General features: G+C 42.8%; 1 protein-coding gene across 2 annotated transcripts in view; it reads right to left on the reverse strand.

The window, feature by feature from the left end:
* SAMD12 (sterile alpha motif domain containing 12) overlaps positions 1–16,616 on the reverse strand; it is a 378,819-nt gene that overhangs the window by 340,811 nt on the left and 21,392 nt on the right. For both annotated transcript variants that reach the window (XM_042923625.1, XM_042923624.1), the window contains exon 2: positions 556–734. In XM_042923625.1, coding sequence (XP_042779559.1) covers positions 556–734 — 179 coding nt within the window. The remainder of the gene's footprint in view (positions 1–555; positions 735–16,616) is intronic.

Genomic DNA, 16,616 nt, shown 5'->3' on the forward strand with positions numbered 1-16,616 from the left:
AAGTAGGCCAGTATATCAAGAGTCCTTAAAACAGTACCCGGAATACATGGATATACTGAATAAAACATCAGTGATTAATTAACAGTGTTTGTCTGCCAAAGACCCTCATGCACAAGCAGCACTGGACCTTTTGCACAATCCTTCCAATGCATGCTATTATTTCATCTGTTCTACCCATGGTGGAGGGAGTTTTTATGATACCATTCTATAGAAGAAGAATCTAAGGCCTGCATAATCACATGCCATGCTTAAGTTCATAAAATGGTAAGCGTGAGCCTGGCAAACACACCTTTCACCTTTAAGTCCAGGGCATCTTTCTCAATAGCCCATTCTGTACCATACTCATGGCAGGACATGGACCACAAACGTGTTTAACTCCAAAGGGGATGCAGTCAACATTTTCATTATTGCCTAGAACCCAGAAGCAGTCGGTGTTCATTTAACTGAAGATACACCGGGACGGAGTGAAAGGACCATCCGTTCTCTGTGGCTGGACCACAAAGTATCAAAGCTGCAGCTTCCACAATCTCCATAATTTAGTGGATTACTACCTACCTTAGCAGTCTCAGCTTCTGCTGGCAGTCGCTTGGGGGTTCCTTTTTGGTCAAGCACCTTCTGAAAATTTTTGTTTTTAATGGATTGAGATTCAACACCTTCACCTTCAATCTGTAGTTTAATACCTTCGGCACGGGCAGGATGATCAATACCCCGTGGATTCAAGCCACAGTGGAGAGCTAGCAAAGAGGAAAAAAATATAACTGAAAACAAGTCCTGCAAAGAAGGCGTCCACGACAGACAGTATTTCGTGTGGCCTCAGAGGCAAGAAACAAAGCAGTGGTAAGTTTACAAGTGGTGTGATAACTATGGGAAATGATCTGGGGAGGAGGGAGCATGGCATAGAGGAAACCCTGAACTCTCAAGTCAGAAAGATTTCAGCACAAATCCAGAAACCATCAGTTCCAAGTTGTTTGACCTTGAGCAAGTTACTAATGCCCACATCACAGATGAGATTACCAAATCGGGCAACTTCGTTCCTGCCTCCCACACATGCAACTCATTCAACCCCTGCAGTTCAGCTTCTTATCTCTGCCTCCATCTGGAAGAGTGCTTGTTCCCTCCTCCTCTGAATCTATTCAAGCATCCACTCAAGTACCCCTGCTTGCATGGACTGTGCAACTATTTGCTGAGCGTGTACCATGAGACATCCCCTGGATTAGATCCTGGAAACATGGATTCATATATGACAGATGTTCCCTTCCAAGATCTTATGGTCCAATAGAAGAGGCAAACAAAAGGACAAGTGACTTTAGAACAGTTATTACAGCTACATGAAAGAGAAGGAAAGACCAAAGTGAAGGATTCAATGGAGTCAAGCCTAGATTTTTCCTGCCTTACCCTCTCCACATCCTAACATGGATAGGACCATAAATAAAATCTACAGCCCATTTTCTGAGCATAATTATTTATTCAACAAATACTTACTGAGCCCCTCCAAAGTACCCAGCATTCATCAAAGAAATAGCAGGAACCATACATTCCCCGCAGATGACCTCCACGAAGCATCCAGCATGTGTGAGGCTTGGTGTGCATGTGCACGTGCACACAATACGTGTGTGTGCGCGCGCGCGCACGCTTCAAGGTTTCTGGTAGTAAATTCTCTCACCTCCCTGGGACTCCACCCCTTTAAATTTAATTAAATTCCTTATCCCCTTCCCTCTGGCCTCAGAGGATTCAGGGCCAGAACCTTCACTCCTCCATCCCACTCAGGACTCTACTTCATTGGTGACTTTTACTCAATATCTTCACTTTCCCTCCATTCTCAGCATGCCTCCCTTTATATATATATATATATATATATATATATATATATATATATATATATATATATATATATACATACATACACATTTTTTTCCCTTTATACACACACATACACACACACACACACACACACACACACACACACACACACACACATACACAGAGGTTTTTAAAGGTTTATTTTGAGAAAGAGAGAGAGAGAAAAATCCCAGCACAGAGCCCGATGTGAGGCTCCATCTCACAAACCATGAGAAATCAGGAGTCAGACGCTTAACCGACTGAGCCACCCAGGCTCCCCTCAGCATGCTTCCCTTTTAGCCAACTGCTGCAATTCTACAATTCTTCCCTTACTCAACACCCCATTCAGGTCAGGGCTTCCTCTTACCAGGCTTCCAAGAGAGTATGTGACACTTGAGAGAAGAGGGCTGGCTTCGCAGAAGTGAGGCAGGGGTTCCCTTCCTGCTCTCCATGCTCTCCTTCAGAGGAGCCATTCATTCCCACACTCGGACACAATCAACAACCTGCTGATGACGTCCAAATTTTAACCACGGCCTAGATAGACCTGTTAGGAGCTTCAGACCTAAGTGAAACTGGAGCTCAATACCCTAATTCCAGTATCAGATAGCTCAGATTTAACATGTTCAAAACTGAATCTTGGATTTTCTACCACTACCCCCCAAAATGCCTTTTCCAGTTCCACAGAAACCAGAGTCATCCTTGGCAGGACTCTCTCCACGATTTACCACATCCCTTCCATCTATCATCAGGTCCAGCAAGCTCTACACCCACAGTGCTGCTCAAATCCATCCATGTGGCTCCATCTGCACTGCCATCACCCTGGTCCGAACCACCCACGTCTCTCACCCACAATGCTGACCAGCCTAACTGCTCTTCCTCGACTGAGCCCTGAAACCCAATTAAAAAAAAAAAAAAAAAGGTACAGGTCAGATCGTGAGACCCTTTGGCCTAAAACTTTCCAATGGCTTCATTTTAGATCTAGATCACTCAAAAGTCTTTAGCATGACCACCAAGGCTCTGAATTATCTGTTCCCTTCTACCTTTCCAACTTCATCACCCACATTATCCTTCGTTCACTGTACTCTGACCACACACTTCCTTTTCACACTTCCTACTTCTTGAACACATCAAGTTCTTTCACACTTCTCAGATTTTGTACGTAATGTTTCTCTGCCTGAAATGTTCTCCCTATTCCTCACCTAACTCCTACTCATCTGTCAGGTTTTGGCTTAAAGAACACTTCAGATATGCCTTCCCTTAATCTCTTCCTCATCCCCTGCCTCCACCCCATTTTAGATCACTGTACCTGGAACAGGAAGTATTTAAATACTGAATCGATGACCTTACCTAACTATACAAAGGTCCATATGCATGTGGCTCTGTACCTTTCAATATGAAAATTATCTGAATTTCTCTTTTAGCTTCTAAGCTTCCTAGAGCCAAGAACCAGCCCATTTCATGGTACACAATAGATGTTCAACATGTATTAGTTCACACCTCCTCCCTCAGGCTTTATGCCGGATCTCAAATGATCTTCATAAAAACTCGATAAGACATAATTACATTCATTTCACAGGTAAGGGAGAGGAGACTCAAGGTGCACAGTCACAAAGTCATGCAGGTGTCTACTGAAGGTCACAGAGATCAAGGATCATTTAGGATATGGATGATTTCAAGCTTCAGATGAGCAACCCAAAATAGGTTAAGCAGTAAGGAAAATTATTAGCTTTCAGAAAAGGAAGTCCAATAATGGTACAGGTTCAGAGTTCATGGATTTGCCAGCTCAGCAGAGGATTCATCAAGGATTCTTATTTTTTTTTCTTTCATCTTGCCATTCTTCTATCCAGAACATCACCTAGATCATAAGCCTGAGTCCCCTCATGGCACCTTGAGCTACAAGCTTCTGGGTCTCATCTAGAAATAGTGACAGTTCAGTTGTCTGGTTCTCTTTCCCCTAATCCTCTTTCAAATATTCATTTTTTTTCCCCATCAGCTCAAGGTGAATCACATACCTATTAACGAACTAAAACCCTGGCAGTGGAGGTAGCATCACTGTTAACCAGCTGACCCTTCTGCTAGAGTCAGTTTCTCAAACCACACTGCTAGTATTCAAGAAGGCAGGGGCGGAATAGATGCTGGAGAACCAACAGCAGTGCCAACTTCAGGTATATGGAGAAAGAGAATGGAGCAGCCAAAATCTGTAAGAGCAGAAGGCTCATTACTGTTAATATCAGATCAGCTTCTCCATCTCCGAAGAATGGCCTATTGCAACGAATATTCAGTATTTTAAAATCATGACTATTAAAAATTTTTTTTCTTATAAAAGGAGATGAGAGATTAGCACAGGATGGATTTGGACACTAGAGGAAGAAAAATATATAGCTTTGATCTTTCTCTCCAGACTGATCCCCAGCTGCCTTGAAATTTACAGCTTCAGAATACCACTGACTTGCTGGGAATTTCCAGTACTTCCTGTTCTCCCAATACCTCCCCCACCAAACTGGATTCTCATACTTCCTTCACCTTTGCTCATGCTGGTCCCTCCTCCTAGAAAGAGGTTCTACTTCACCCCAGTTTTACTTCCTCCTTTGGGAGGCTAAGTCCACTCACCCGATGTGTCAGCTCGGACCCTTAGAAAGCCACCTAGGAGTTTCTGGATACCAGACCAAGAACCACTTAGCTATGCTTCGACCATGCACACAGTGCCCTGGTGCTTCACTTCCCTCGCTGTAGTGAGGTCTACCTCACTGATCTGTACACCTTGTCTCCCACCCCTGCAAGCTCTTCAAGGCAGGCCCTTAGTCACCTCCATGACCTCCTCTCCCCAGTCTAGAACCTGGCACATAATAGGCATTAAAGAAACATTTGTTCAGGGGTGCCTGGTGGCTCAGTTGGTTGAGCACCCGACTTCAGCTTGGGTCACGATCTTGTAGTTTGTGGGTTTGAGCCCCACGTTGGGGCTGCTTTGTGCTGCAGCGTGGAGCCTGCTTTGGATTCTCTGTTCCCCTCTCTCTCCCCCTCCCTTCCCCACTCACACTCTCTCAAAAATACAGTAAAAAATAATAAATTAAAAAAAAACATTTATTCAGCTGCTAAATGAACCAGCAATCTCCTCTTTTTATACAGCCCTGTCTTAAATCAAAAGGAAACTTCCCTCGGCTGGTAAATACCTAGCATTCAAAATGTAAGAGAACTATAAACATGAGGCAGACTACGGTGTTTTGACTTTCTACACACGTAGTCACCTTCTTCACACAAATATTTTAATCCTCCATAGCTGTTCCCTCCTCGCCTGCAAACCCAGTAGTTGATTTAGGTTTTGTGCTTAGGTTTATTTATTTAAAACCATTTCTGACAGGCTTTGCTTTGTTTTCCCTGAAATTTCATGTCCCTAATATTTACAAATCAAGCAACTTTCAAATGGCCTCTTTACAAGCTGTGACCTCCATTTCTTTGTTCATCATGTAAAAGGTGCCCCTGTTTGAGTCCTCTTTTCTGTCCTCATCACTGCCCTTTCTTGTTTTCACTCAAGTTATTTACTCAATTTAATGGGCTCAGCAGCTCACAGGTCGGCTTGGAGACCCTCTTCCTGTTTCCCCGGGCTTCCGGACCACTCTGTGCCTTACTGATTTCTAGTTACCGATTTGACATCGAAAGCTGTTTGTGGTCTTTCCTTCCAGGGCCGCCCTAATAATTTTCACATTAAAGTTGCTAATACTAAGCTCTTCAAAATCAAGAATTAAAAACCAAATAGATTTCATAAATAGTCCTTTAAAAGAGTCAACAGGGACATTAGTTTTCACAATGTTTTGAGATGCCAGAGCAAAGGTACCATCTGTCTCTCGTGTGGAAAAGCCCATTCCCTCAGAAACCGGTACCCTTGTGCTTTGCTAGTGGGAATGTAAAATGGTGCAGCTGCTGGGAGCAGCTGGGGATTCCTTTAAAATATTCAACACAGAATTACCATCTGATCTGGCAATTCAACCAAAGAATTGAAAGTAGGGACTTGAACAGATATTTGTACGTCCATGTTCACAGCAACATTATTCACAATAGCCAATAGGTGGAAAGAACCCAAATGTCCACTGATGAATGGATAAAGAAAATGTGATACATACGACGGAATTTTCAGTCATACAGTGGACTTTTCAGTTTTAAGAAATGAAATTCTGATACAGGATGAACCTTGAAGACATGCTAAGTGAAATAAGCTGGTCACAAAAGGACAAATACTGTATACGACGCACTTGTAGTAGTCAAGTTCACACAGATGAAGTCAAACAGTGGTGAGCAGGAGCTGGAGGAGAGGTGAATGGGGATGTGCTTAGTCCAGTTTCTCTTTGGGATGAAAAGGTCCTCGAGACGCATAGAGGTGATAGTCGCACAACAATGTGAATATACTTAATGCTACTAAGTCATACGCTGAAAGGGGGTTAAAATGATAAATTTTATGCTATACATATTCTAGAACAAAAAAGAATTTAAAAACAAAAACAGCCCATTCCCTCTCATCTCATTCCCCCATATTGCCTCCATAGCTGGAAAGAGAAACTCCAAAGATATTTATTTTGAGAGAGACCAAGCGAGCAGGGGAGGGGCAGAGATAGAGTGAGAGAGAGGATCCCAAGCAAACTCCACGCTGCCAGCACAGAGCCTGATGCAGGGCTCGAACTGATAAACAGAGATCATGACCTGAGCTGAAACCAAGAGTCAGACGCTTAACCAACTGAACCACCCAGGCACCCCTCCAAAAATACTTTATTCACAAGTTTTAGAGTTTTTTCAGTAAGTTCATTGTGATTTTCAACCAAAACATGTTGTTTTCTTTAAAACAAAACAAAAAAAACACGGATAGCTCAACACTATCATATTACTTTAGAATTTTGCTGGAAAGGGCATATGCTGCAAAAAGGGGCCCCAGTCTGACTAGCAGAAGAGGTGTTTCATTGCTGGAAGTGAGCCTAGACCCTGCTGGACCTGACCTCTGAAAGATCCCATTCTGACAGGACTTAGCTCACAGTCACAGGCTATGGAGAAGTGCCAGGCATTTTGTCTCAAGATGACGAGAGAACCAAGGGGTGTGCTGGCTCCACTTGCATGAACAAGTGCCTCCTACTTGCCAAGAAGTCACCCAGCTTCCAGGTCTTCCAATCCCCACCCACACCACTCTCTCTCTGCAGTGAAACAAGGGGCTGAGCCCCATTCAAGCTGAAGATTCCTTTATTTTGGGCTTTGCTGTTAACAGAGACGCTGTGCAAACACCCCCAAGGTCCAGCAGGCTGCTCCAGATCCTGCACCAAGGGTTTCTACCACCACACAGATGCTGCCTGTAGCTGAGAGGTTTGGTGCTTCTCCACTTTGACAGAATTGATCTTTGTACAAAATATACTCTTCCCTTATTTTCATGGATGATCCTTCAGGAAATTAAATAATCTATTCTTCTCATCGTGAAGCTTTAACTGATTTTGCAACCATTATATCCTCTCTAAGCAATGTTGACAATTCACCTTTTTTTCTTATTCTCTCCCCTCCTAATTCCCCCCAGCCACCCCATGTATATATACACAACGCACCGCAAGAGTATATTAACATGTCGGCTTAGTCTATGACTAGGAACCCCTTGAAGCAAGTGACTGCTCATTAAAGCTTGACAAACCGAGTGCCTAGCCAAGTGCCTACTGTAAGTACTCAATCATTGTTTATAGAATAAGCAGAGGTATGGTGGAAAGATACCAATTCAATCCTACTCACTGCCATTCCCTTCTTAGGAAAACTTACAGCTTTTATTTTTCAAAAAGGGCAAATAAAAGTTGTTTCCTATCTCATTGTATAATTCAAAGATATGTTAAGTCACAGAACCAGACAACTGATGTCAAACTGATTTTCTTGACTGCCTTCTGCAGAGGAGAAACTGTCATGCTGGTCTGTGTGCCTGCAGAGACTAAACAGCTGTACATATTTGGCATCCAATAAACGCTGCTAAATAAATACATGACCTTAGAAACAAGAGTACTTCAATCCCCATCATTATCTATTGGAATGGAGATCGTTTAAAATTTCATTTCTACGTCCTGCTTTTGCTAAAGTTCATGGAAAACACAGCCCTTGTTTCAAACCACTCTTATAAGATAACCACATAGCAGATACTCTCTAAATGTGTTTAATTAACAGAAGTGCCTTATCATACTCTGAGTTCAAATTCAGCACAGCACTACCCTCTACAAGTAATCTGGACCTCTACAAGTAATCCAAGAGACCTCTCTTTGTAGGAAACACTTCCCAAAGTTCTCCTAGAGACTCTTGGAATGTACCCACAAAGGCACTCAATTTCCCAGCCCCCCTTGCAGCTATCTGTAGCTGTGAACAGATTCCTGCCTATGGGGCCGAAGCAGAAGTTTGATGTGTAAAGATGCAGTTCTGGAAGTGACAGAAGAGAACGAATTTTTATATCACCCTTCTCACCATCTTGTCACCTTGAATGGAGAGGTGGTATCTAGAGCTGCTACAGATCATAGGCTATAAACATGAAAGCCAAGAGGCTAAGAGCAACAAAGGCTCTACCATCACCGAGTGGCTCAAACGAGGTTTTTAACCACCTATCTCCGGACTTGACACTACATGAGAAAAGTAATCCCTTGTGACAACACCAAATCAGGCCTCTTCTGGGACTTCAGATGAACCATTCCAAACTGACACATGATACCACTTTAACAATATATCGTTGCTTAGCTCTTCCTAAAGGATAAAAATGAAAACTGGAATCCTAGCAAAATATTCTGCTCTGGGTTTCTTAACTCCCATTAGGACTTCAAAAGCTGAATATAGCAATACCTTAGCAAGGAGGAGGTACATGTACATGAATACATGTAACATGAGTACATGCTGTTATCAAGAAAAATGTTATCAGAGGTAGAATTAATCTAGATGATACAGTGAATACCTGAGGGCATAACTCTTACTCATTGAGGAGCCTCCGGTGCCCAGAAAAGTGCCTAGATCACTCATAAGAATGTGTGCATTGGACGCTGGGGTGGCTCAGTCGGTTGAATGCCCAACTTGGGCTCAGGTCACGATCTCACGGCTTGTGAGTTCAAGCACCACATCGGACTCTGTGCTAACAGCTCCGGGTCTGAGCCTGCTTTGGATTTTGTGTTTCCCTCTCTCTCTCACTCTGCCCCTCCCCTTCTCGTGCTCGGGGTCTCTCTCAAAAATGAACATTAAAAATGTTTAAAAAAAAAAGAATTTATGCATGAATGAATGGGAATGAATGGGAATGTGCCAAGAAGCACAACCTTGGGTTAAGCTAATTGACAGGGCACAATGTCTCTTTGGGCAAAGGAACCTGTCCAGCACATATCTACAAACGCAGGTCAGCAAACTAGGGTCGATGGGCAAATCCAACCCACTGCCTGTTTACATATGCCTTATGAGTCAAAAACAGTTTTTACATTTTTAAATGTTGGGGGGGAAAAAAGAATTAAAAAGGATGTTTTGTGATCTTTGAAAATTATATGAAACTCAAATGTCAAACATAGCTATGCTTATTTATACGTTTTCTATGCTGCCATTGTAGTATGATGGCAGAGGTAGAGGTGAGTAGTTGGGACATACCAAACGGACTGCAAAAATTAAATATTTACTAGCTGGTCCTTTACCAAAACAGTTTGCTGAGCCTTGTTCTAGGGTAGAGTGCCCCCATGTCCCGGAGGACAGTGGGATCTGAGCACTCTAGCTCCCTCCATCATAACATCAAGGAAGAGCCTCATGGGTCTGAGGGACTCACCTACTTATGCTGCACTCCCCCACTCCCAGGCAATTTAAATGAGCTCAATTATGTTTGATTTTATTATTTTGGTCAGGCTATGTGGAAAGAGAATAGGATTTCCAGACCTCTCCTTGGTCAGCTAAATGTGGTATATTCTCGCTCTCTATCTGTATCTATAGATACAGATATGTTTAGAGAGAGAGAGAGAGAGAGAGAGAGAGAGAGATAGGGATTACACATAATAAAAATATAAACATATATTTACAATATATATTGAAGCTTAACATTCAACATACAGGTTGAAGTCCTTTCCTATCAAAAAGAATAGGGGTAAAATACAAATTTCCAAACCAGTAATTCAAGGGCATTAAAAAAGGACATGTCTGTTCCCAAAAAGTCTGCAACTGACCAGTAATAGATGGCTCCCCATCTGTTACTATGAGGGGGCTGGAGAGAAAGGCAACCTGCTGATGAGAAGAGATGGGAGCAGATATCCTGAGACATGAAGGATTGAACCTAAAGAATACTCCATTGTCGTCAGAAGTCTGCCCATAGGTAGCCTTGATAACTACTGTGTGGCCACCGGAGCTGAGCCTTCATGACTGTCCATCCGAGACAGATATTCAGACCACATGTAGATGGGTCAGCACACTGCCCCCTCTGAGCCACATGAAGCACACTCACCCTGGCTCACTCATTTAGAGATGATTTCACCTTTGTAAAAACAGTTTGCTATAAGGGAACCCTGCTCATCCAAAGACTAACCTAAGTGTGATCACCACAGCAAACCTTCACCCTTCCCACTCATGATAAACAGACTAAGCAATCTCAATACAACAGAAATTAAAACAACACTTAACTTACATAGATCAACATCAGCGCAGGGAAAGGCTATGGACAAGCTGTAAGGCACAAACGTTAACTCCTCTCTTTCATGAGGAGAATACAACAGCAGATATAATCAGAGCTTCTGTGAAGCTTTAGATGGAGGATTCAGGTATCAGACAGAAGTAGGTAGTTTACACTGCAGAAAAAAAGGTCACCCAACCACCCGTATCAGCAAAGGCTGAGTGGAGAGCCTAGACTTCCACCCTCACCAGGCTGTACCTAGGTACTCCAAAACCCCCTAGAGGGTGGGGTCATAGAAAGCCACATAGGGAGCCCACAATTTCTGATCTGTCCACCATTATCAAGGCCACTTCCCCACCCTTGCAGCATCAGTTGAGCTGAGGTGAGGAGGCAGGACATCCACTTCCACCAGGCCATGAGACTGCCTCCTCCTTCCTGGGATAGTGTCAGAGGAAGCTTGGTGGAGAGACTCAGGACTCTTCACCATCACCCAGTGATAATGAGGAGGCCCCACCTCCCAGGTAATACCCGGCCAGAGTGATGTTAAAGCCAGCTAAAACAAGTTTTACATAAGATCAAGTCTCATAAAATGAAAATGTCCAAATTTTGATTAAAAAAGCACTCATAACCAAGAGCCAAGAAGATCTCATAGTAAATGAGAAAGACAATCAGCAAATGCCAACACCAAGATGACAGAAATCTCAGATCTGACAAATATTTGAAAGCAGCCAAGATAAAAATCTTCAAAGAGTAATTACACCTGCCACAAATGAGAAACTAGAAAGCTTCACCCAAGAAACAAAGTTGCAGGAAACAGAAGACATAAAGAACTACCCAATGGAAATGTTATAACTAAAAAATGTAATAACCAAAAGGAAAAGCGCAACGGATGGGTTCAAGAGCCAAATGGAAAAGACAAAGATTTCACTGCAAAAAGTAGAAGGACCTTTCTTGCAAATGGAAATGTTCTAAATCTTGCTTTGGTTGTATAATATACAAGTATCAAAACTCAGGACTCAACACTAAGGTTATTTAATCCACAACAGTAAGCATCTACCTTAAGAATGTAACAAAACAATACAGACACTAGATATGCTTTTAGATAGAGTGGAGAAATGATTTTTGATTCATCTGTTTTGATTCATATACCTCTCCCCCACCCAACACACCGCTACCCACTGATTCAAGTCCAAGTTCTACTTTCTTGCTATATTGATGAAGGACACATGACATCTTGCTATATTGATATAGGACACATGGCATCTGCCAAATGTTCAATGAACATCAATCTCCATTTTTATCTTAGTGCCCTCCTCCATCACAACGGAGGGGTCTTTGGCATTAACATTTTTAACAATTGTTAAGTAAACAAAATGGTAGTATTGTAACATAGTACAGACTTGAAAAGTGACAATCCTGAATGAAAAGAACAAACTAAAGTGAAATGGGGGAGGGAGGCGTAGTCAGAAGGCAAAAAGAACAGCTTTTCAAATACACAAACAACTTTAGTGAGAGAGTTGAGGAATGAAGGGATAAAGATAAAAGCAAATATGTGCACCCTGTAACATACTTTGTACAGGTGAGCTGACGGCATTCTCTGTCAAACAGTACCACGGGGGGGGAAAGTGACTGATGGTTTAGGAAGCCTTTACACACTACAATCTGGTATTCCAGGAAGGGAAGAGGAAGCGGTGGTACCAAATTAACATACGGGGGACTCTTCCTCCCCTATCGATAAGGTATTAGAAATTAGAAGGAGGGATGCTTTCACCTGCCCCTGGTCAGTCCATCCGTCGCCCTCAGTAACCATCTCACCCCGCTGCCTCAACATGTGAGTGCGTGCTGTGGGGGCGGTCACTAAGCTCTGACCCCCACGTCTGCATGAGCAAGTGGTCCCCCCACTCCCTGCCCCACCCACAACCCCTGTGGCCCAGGGAGGCGTGTGTAGGATGTGCTGCTGCTGCCCCCTCTCCCTGCCAGGGCTGTGGGGACAGCTCCAGGGGCCTGGGGAAAATCACACTGCCAAAACTGAAGCTGCCTCCACCTCCGTCTGGGTGGCCAAGTGTCCTCCCACCTCTGCCTTCTTTGTCCCACTGGGCGCAGCACCAGTGGACAGCCCTCGCTGGACAAAGCTAGAGGCTGAGCGTGACTCGTCCCACCCGGGCCTGGACTCACATGCTGGCCCGTATGTATTGCCCCCATATGTGCTATACTCTGGGCCTGCCGGCCTGCCACCTCTGCCCCCAGGCTCAGTACCACCACCCTCAGGGGGCCCTCCCCAAACCCAGCCAGGACACTGGGGGACCAAACACACACAGTCAGAGCCCTCCCCGGTGTCTACTGGTGAGGCCCTGGCCTGGAACGCTCAGGAGCCTGAGCTGACCCTGAGTGGGGAGGGGGACAGGGGAGGGCAAAAAAGAAAAAAAGAGGGGCGTGGAGAGGGAGGGAAAGACAGAGATGCTAAGCAACTTGGTTAAGACCACCATGAAAATGGAGGAGACATGAAAACCAGGATTCGTACATCACACACAACGCAGTTTCCCCTCTACACCTTAATTATTGCTTAGTTGGTAAAACCACAGGCTTTGGAGTTGAATAAACCTGGCTCTTCCACTGTTGAGCTGTGTGGCTTCAGGCAAGTTACTCAGCTTTAGGTTAAGGTTAACTTACCTATGAAATTGGAATAATCGTAACGTCTTTATAATTTAGCTTTAGAAGAAAAGTGCCCAGCGCCTGGCACCCAGTACGTGCCCCACAAATGGTAACTATTGCTTTATTACATCCTTTGCTCTTGCTAATATCACCTTAATGATCCTGATTTCATCAGAAGTTATCTTTACCCTTGGTATATACGTCTGAGTACATGTACACAGAGCAGCTCCATTAATAAAAAAGGAAAAAAAAAGTGACTGGTCAGGGGTCAGGTCAGTGTAGGAGGACAAAAGGTCAGATAATGATTTCAGAGAAGAAAAAGAGCAGCTTAAAATTCTCTGGGAAGAGTAATCCTGGCAACTAAAGAAAAAGGACTATCTCAGGAGAAACTAAACAGGTGTCAAGTCACACCAACATGCAAAAGGCTCAACAGGTTCCGGTTGGACTTGATGGGCAGGATGAAGGGATAGGACTTCCCCTTCCCCAAGGGGCTGGAGTGAGAGCACACGCGATCTTGCTTGCTCACACCTTCTATTCATGGTAACTTGCAGGAACACTCCAGGTGAACCAGCCCTATTACTGTTTCACTGGATCTTCCTAAATGTACGTGCCTGTGTATACAGATACACAAGTCGAAGATCATAGTATCTGAAAGGAGAGCCATGATGGAGGAAATGGACGGATCTTAATTTATGGATTGACAATCAGCATCTTCAAGACTTGTGAAGATGGAAAGGAGCTCAAAGGTCAACAGAGCCATTGATACATATACAACTCGCTGAAGACTCAAAAAAATGCTCCTTTGAAATTTCTCAAGTATACAAAGAAAATGAATAAAACACCATGCGGCTTGACATCACAAATTAAAGCTCAATACTCCTTAGTCAATCTTTGAGGCCACGCTGTCCAAAAAAGGAGCCCAATAGTAGTATGTGGTTATTTTAATTACATTTAAATACAATTTTTAATTTAATTCCTCAGTTACATCACCCACATTTCAATTGCTCAATAGCCACATGTGGCTGTGACCACTATACTGGATGGTACAGATTACTGAACATTATTCATCATCACAAAGTTCTACTGGATAGTGCCAGTTTAAAAGATCAGGGTCTTCCCAATGTTAAAACCAATTTGTTCTGTTCTGTAAATGTTACCTGAGGGGGGAAAAAAAAACAAGAAAAGAAACTGACTAAAATAGTTGGACTTTTCTACAGTTTTAAGATTTTTTTCAGTCATTTAAATAACCATATGTACATTTTAGGGATAAGACAAAAGAAGATATAATGACGTATTAGGGGTTTTATAAATTTTTTGCTCTTTGAGAATGAACAGCACTTAGAACCTGTCTATTGCTCTGACTTTTATAAAAGTATATCTGAAGTGTGTGTGTATAAAAGTGACTATTTGTTTAGTTATTTCAGACAGAGTCAGATCTTTATTCCCCAGCCTCGTTGCTTCTGTGTCACAGATCAGTGTTATTTTTGTCATGGTTATAAGCTTTTAGAGATCCAAGATTATCTTGGAGGGAGACAGAGATAAACTGGGAATCAGAGAAGTCAGCTCTGGCAAAGCTCACAGTCTACTAAAAGAGTGACTTGAAAACGTCTACCCAGAGAGGGCAGATACAGGATGAACATTTCACTGGTCCTCTGTGAAATGGAAAACAAAACAAAACAAAACCAGATAGCCTCAGGAGTTTTCCATTGGCCAGTTTTCAGCATAAAGCCCTGTCCTCTCATACTCTGCATTTTTGGGGGTCAAATGCTGATTTTTATGAAATTAGATTAGAGGTGGTGTTTCTGTTCACGTGAGTTTTAATGTTAGTAAAAGTTATATAAACGGTGAGTGTCCCATTAAAAAATTTTTTTTTACTTGTCTATAAAAGCTAAAGGTTTGAGTACTTTTATGCTATTGAGCAAAAATAAGCAAGCCATAGTTACTTGCAGATGGCATGAGAGCAAGGGAAGCTGGGAATATGAGCTGCAGAGAAAGTAATGCTAAGAGGGTTCAAAAACTGAGAAAAGGATTACTTCCAAGAAAACAACAGAACAGGCAAGACTCCATAGAACTTGGTATTTCTGATAGGTTTTGAAGAAAAGGCCAGCTTTGCATCCAAATATCAAGGAAGATGTCCAAGCAAGAGGGACCAATTTTTTTTTTAATGTTTTATTTATTTTTGAGACAGAGACAGAGCAAGAGCAGGGGAGGGGCAGAGAGAGAGGGAGACACAGATCCAAAGCAGGCTCCAGGCTCTGAGCTATCAGCACAGAGCCGGGCGTGGGCTCGAACTCAGGAACCGTGAGATCATGATCTGAGCCAAAGTTGGACACTTAACCAACTGAGCCACCCAGGCACCCCAAGAGTGACCAATTTAAAAGAAGGTACAGATTAGGTAAGTTTGGAACATTTACAAGGAAAAGTAGGTCATTTGAAAAGAAATTATGGAGATGGGACAGGAAGATGATCAGGGAGCTTTTGAGTGCATGGGGTTTTGGTAATAGGATCAGAAGTCTGGGACTTTTCACTAAACAACTGGACGGTGAAGAAATGCTTTAAACACAGGGAAACAGCCAATGTTGTATTTTAGCTATATGGATGAATAAACATGTGACAATCTTCATCTGTTTGATGTGGGCACCCTTCAAGATGCAGTTCAGGTCTCGTTAAAACCTCTTCATTCCAACACCTATCTGTATTCCTTAATCCTAACTCCCAAAGCATCCATCTACACTTCACAGGGCAAGTCACTACTGCAAATTAGGCATCTAATAAATCGTATGGCTGTTAGTTATCAACTTCATTACCTGTATCCTTTTAAAGACCAGACGCATAATAGGGGCGACATGAGGCCTGCTGGTACAAGCCAGCATATCCCACAGCCCTTATGTTCCCACTCATGAATCCTACAGTCGAACACTGGTGGGCGGGCACACATCCTGTGGACGTTTTAATCACATATATAAACATTGCCCTAAGAGACAACTAAAGAAACAAAACACAAGTAAATGGCAGAAAGCATGATTGTGTATTTAAGAAAGGATTTATATTCCCACTTAGCTTTGCAAATCCGATGATGCTTCTAAAATATTTTACCAGGTTCCTCATTGGTCTAGATCGTCTTGGCTGGTATACAAAAAACAAAAACAATTCTAAAGAACACACTCTGAAAGATTAGCAAGTCATTTTATGGTGGTGTAAATTATTTCTAAAGATGCTTCTACTCAGTTCTCAATATGATAGACATTAAAACATTGTAAACACCAACTGTCACAATCTAAACCTCTCCTTTAAGATTAGAGAGAAGGGGGAAAAGAATCAAGTACACAGAGCTCAGATCAGGGAAAGTCTATCAATCCAGCCACTTGCCCCCTTGGCTGCAAACAAAAGCCATGAGGAAGATGGCACCACTCTAAGCTCATGTTCTCACATTTTAGCTGAATCTTCAAGCTCTGCCTTATGTTCCATCTTCAACCCACACACTCCTCCCATAAGGCAAGTCTTGCCCTAC

This window comes from Panthera leo, chromosome F2 (assembly GCF_018350215.1).
Source record: "Panthera leo isolate Ple1 chromosome F2, P.leo_Ple1_pat1.1, whole genome shotgun sequence".
Lineage (NCBI taxonomy): Eukaryota > Metazoa > Chordata > Mammalia > Carnivora > Felidae > Panthera > Panthera leo.